The sequence below is a fragment of the Olea europaea genome, chromosome 2, assembly GCF_002742605.1.
Source record: "Olea europaea var. sylvestris chromosome 2, O_europaea_v1, whole genome shotgun sequence".
Taxonomy (NCBI): domain Eukaryota; kingdom Viridiplantae; phylum Streptophyta; class Magnoliopsida; order Lamiales; family Oleaceae; genus Olea; species Olea europaea.
Window position 1 is genome coordinate 23,086,762 of NC_036238.1, and position 2,869 is coordinate 23,089,630.

At 40.9% G+C, this 2,869-nt stretch overlaps 3 protein-coding genes across 3 annotated transcripts in view; 2 read left to right on the forward strand and 1 right to left on the reverse strand.

Moving 5' to 3' along the window:
* The first annotated feature begins 644 nt into the window (after positions 1–644).
* Positions 645–1,305, forward strand: LOC111367131. Its single transcript, XM_022987860.1, has one exon. The coding sequence runs from the start codon at positions 897–899 to the stop codon at positions 1,260–1,262; it is 366 nt and encodes a 121-aa protein (XP_022843628.1). The 5' UTR covers positions 645–896; the 3' UTR covers positions 1,263–1,305.
* Positions 1,306–1,914: 609 nt separating this feature from the next.
* LOC111367121 (ethylene-responsive transcription factor ERF107-like) lies at positions 1,915–2,830 on the forward strand. Its single transcript, XM_022987849.1, has one exon. It carries the CDS (start codon positions 2,077–2,079, stop codon positions 2,746–2,748), a length of 672 nt encoding a protein of 223 aa, XP_022843617.1. The 5' UTR covers positions 1,915–2,076; the 3' UTR covers positions 2,749–2,830.
* LOC111374004 overlaps positions 2,752–2,869 on the reverse strand; it is a 4,189-nt gene continuing 4,071 nt past the window's right edge. Inside the window, exon 4 of the mRNA XM_022996609.1 lies at positions 2,752–2,757. Coding sequence (XP_022852377.1) covers positions 2,752–2,757 — 6 coding nt within the window. The remainder of the gene's footprint in view (positions 2,758–2,869) is intronic.

The window sequence follows — 2,869 nt, forward strand, 5'->3', positions numbered from 1 at the left end:
ATTTTTAGTTTTATGTAGCCTGTGGTTATTAGTACGTATAACGTAATTAATAAAATAAAATAAAAAGAATCCAATAATTTATGTTGTATTGACCTCCAAACTCCTCATGTCGACAAGAATTTTATTTAGTATTCTGTTAGTGCCAATTCTCCAACGAAGGTTGAATTCTCGTCCCATCAAAGCAGAGATTGAGATATTTTGTCATCCCTAATCCCCATCGCTATTATATGTAGAGTAGCACGAAGTATTTGATCATCCAGGAGAGGATGCCTGAACCTTGTATTGTCTGCCTCTAGAAAGCCCTTTGAACTGCCTTTGCCTTGCCCTCACGTATCCTTGCCTCTCCGTCTTTCTAACCTTAAATAATTGAATAATTACCTCATCACCATCAAATACTGCAATAAAATACTCTTCTCCATCTGTTACATATCCATCTTCATACTCCACCTTCTCTCTCTTTACCTCAGGTTTCAATTCAACCATTTTTATGAGTAATCAATATTCATTTACTCATACGAAGAAAGCAGAGAATCCGTCAATAACGGAATAATTTTGTTGCTAACATTTCGGAGGGCTGCTTGATTTATAAACAACTTTAGTCCCCACTGAGCAATTTGCTGTATAACTCTACTCCGGCGCCACCCACAAGCCATGGCGCAACGTTCTATTTGCGCCTTCTCTTTGATAATTCTTTTACATAATTCTTCTTAGCTTTCTGGTTCTTGTTCTTGATCCTGATATTGTTTATATCAGAAGAATTTAATTTATAGGCTGAAGGAAAATCTGTAAAGAAAGTTGTATATGACTAGGCAAATTGTGCTCCGTCCGGAGACGCCTTCTGTGGATCGCTGGCAGCTTTTGCAGGAGAACCAAGATTATTCCTCCTCCAAAGGTGGATGCCGGAAGTCGGCTTGGCGGAGGTTGCAGGCGGGACGGTGGCGGAATGCGCAGCGGTGTGCTGTTGCTGTCCATGTGGGCTGGCAAATCTACTGGTGCTCGCCATTTACAAACTTCCAGCAGGGCTATGCCGCAAGGCTTTACGGCGGAAGCGCCGTCGTAGGATGATCAAGAATGGGTTGCTGCCGCCGCGAAAGTACAGTTGTGATGATAAGGAGCTTCAAATACTCGCCATGTCCGGCCCGGTGGCGATGACGAATGCACTGGAATTGAACGAGGATGCTGCTGAATTAGAGAAGGAAATGTGGGAGAAATTTTATGGTGCCGGTTTCTGGAGAAGTTCATCTCAAAGAAGTGAAACGTAAAACAGTAAATCAATCCTGCCAAAAAAAAAATAATAAAAATAAATTCTATAAGAGATAATATATAAAGGTTGAACTACAACCTTGATGGTCCCTACCGCTCCGTTTCTAGAGCTTTGTGAAGAAGGTAAATCGCCGGATGTGTCCTAGCAAGTCAGGGAATAATAGTTGTCTGTACACTGCGCCTACAAGAAGTCCAATTCCATATTTCAGGAATCGAACCCCCACACTGCGATTACCAGCAAAGCGTGAGACCCGCAATTATCCTCTAAGTTGAAAATGGAATATTACGACTTGTAATTACCGAAAATTTTACGGATAGATGAGGTGTCAGAAAGAGAATCAAGAATTTTGTTTATTTTTTTATGAGAAATGCTACAAAAATAGGGTTAAAAATCGGGAGAACATGCGTCGAAACTTGAATGGACAGTCTGAAAATTTAAAAGAATAAACACCCAACCAAATGTTGCCAACTCAGTGTGTCCACACTTCCTTGTTTTTAACCATATTCAACCATCATTGATTTTTTTTTTATTTGATTGAAGAAATTTTGAACCGATCATATATTGCTACATCATATGTATGTACATCAATATATAATTGGTGATAGTCCAATCAATTGAGAATGTGAGGCCACCCCACACCACCTCACCTCACCTCACCCTTCTTAACATATATATGTATATCGTTTGTGCCTCTACCATCATTTTTCAACAATCAGTATACAGAAAATCCCATATAGTCCTCTCTGTTTACTCTTCACCGAGAATTTCTAAAGAGATTCGATTTTCAGAACTTTGGTGCAACCTATGTTGTAATGACAACACAAGAACCAAACGAGTCGTTAACGTTGGAACTCATTAGCCCACAGTTTCTTGAAGACTTCACTTTTACAGAGTCATTTCTTCAAAGCCTTAATCTTTGTTTCTCCGATGTCTTCTACGACGATCAATTTTCGGGTCCAGAAAAATTAGCCTCCCCTGCATCCTTTTCGGATTCAAAACAACCCAACTCAATCTTCTCCACCTGCTTTAAAACCGAACCTGATTTCTTTGAAATCGAAATGAAGCCTCAAATCATCGAAAACTCCTCACTGGGTGCTCAAGATTCAGTTTCCAGTACTTCTCCTCCTCCTCCGACGGAACCAGCTAAAACCCACCCGGAAGAAATTTGTTTCGTTCACGGGTCAGGTGAAATAACGTCGAGTATTGAAGCTGGAAGGCGTTACAGAGGAGTCCGGCGGAGGCCATGGGGGAAGTACTCGGCGGAGATTCGGGACCCGACCCGGAAAGGGTCTCGGGTATGGCTGGGGACTTATGACACTGATATTGATGCAGCTAGAGCTTATGACTGTGCAGCCTTCAAGATGAGAGGTTCGAAAGCGATTTTGAACTTTCCGTCGAATGCCGGAAAATCCGACCCGCCGGAAAAAACTGGCCGGAAGAGGAGAAGAGTAGAGACAAAACCGGATTCCACGAGTCCTGTCTGAAGATTAAGGCTAGGACATGTTTGGTTAGATTTAAAAAGTTTATGTATTCACTCATAAGTAAATAAATAAGTTTCAAGATAAATAATTTTCTTTATTGAATAACCAAGCACTTGTATAAAAA

What these genes read in the sequence shown, in the direction of transcription:
- LOC111367131 (XM_022987860.1), top strand. Translation starts at nt 897, where the DNA reads ATGCCGGAAGTCGGCTTGGCGGAGGTTGCAGGCGGGACGGTGGCGGAA.
- LOC111367121 (XM_022987849.1), top strand. Translation starts at nt 2,077, where the DNA reads ATGACAACACAAGAACCAAACGAGTCGTTAACGTTGGAACTCATTAGC.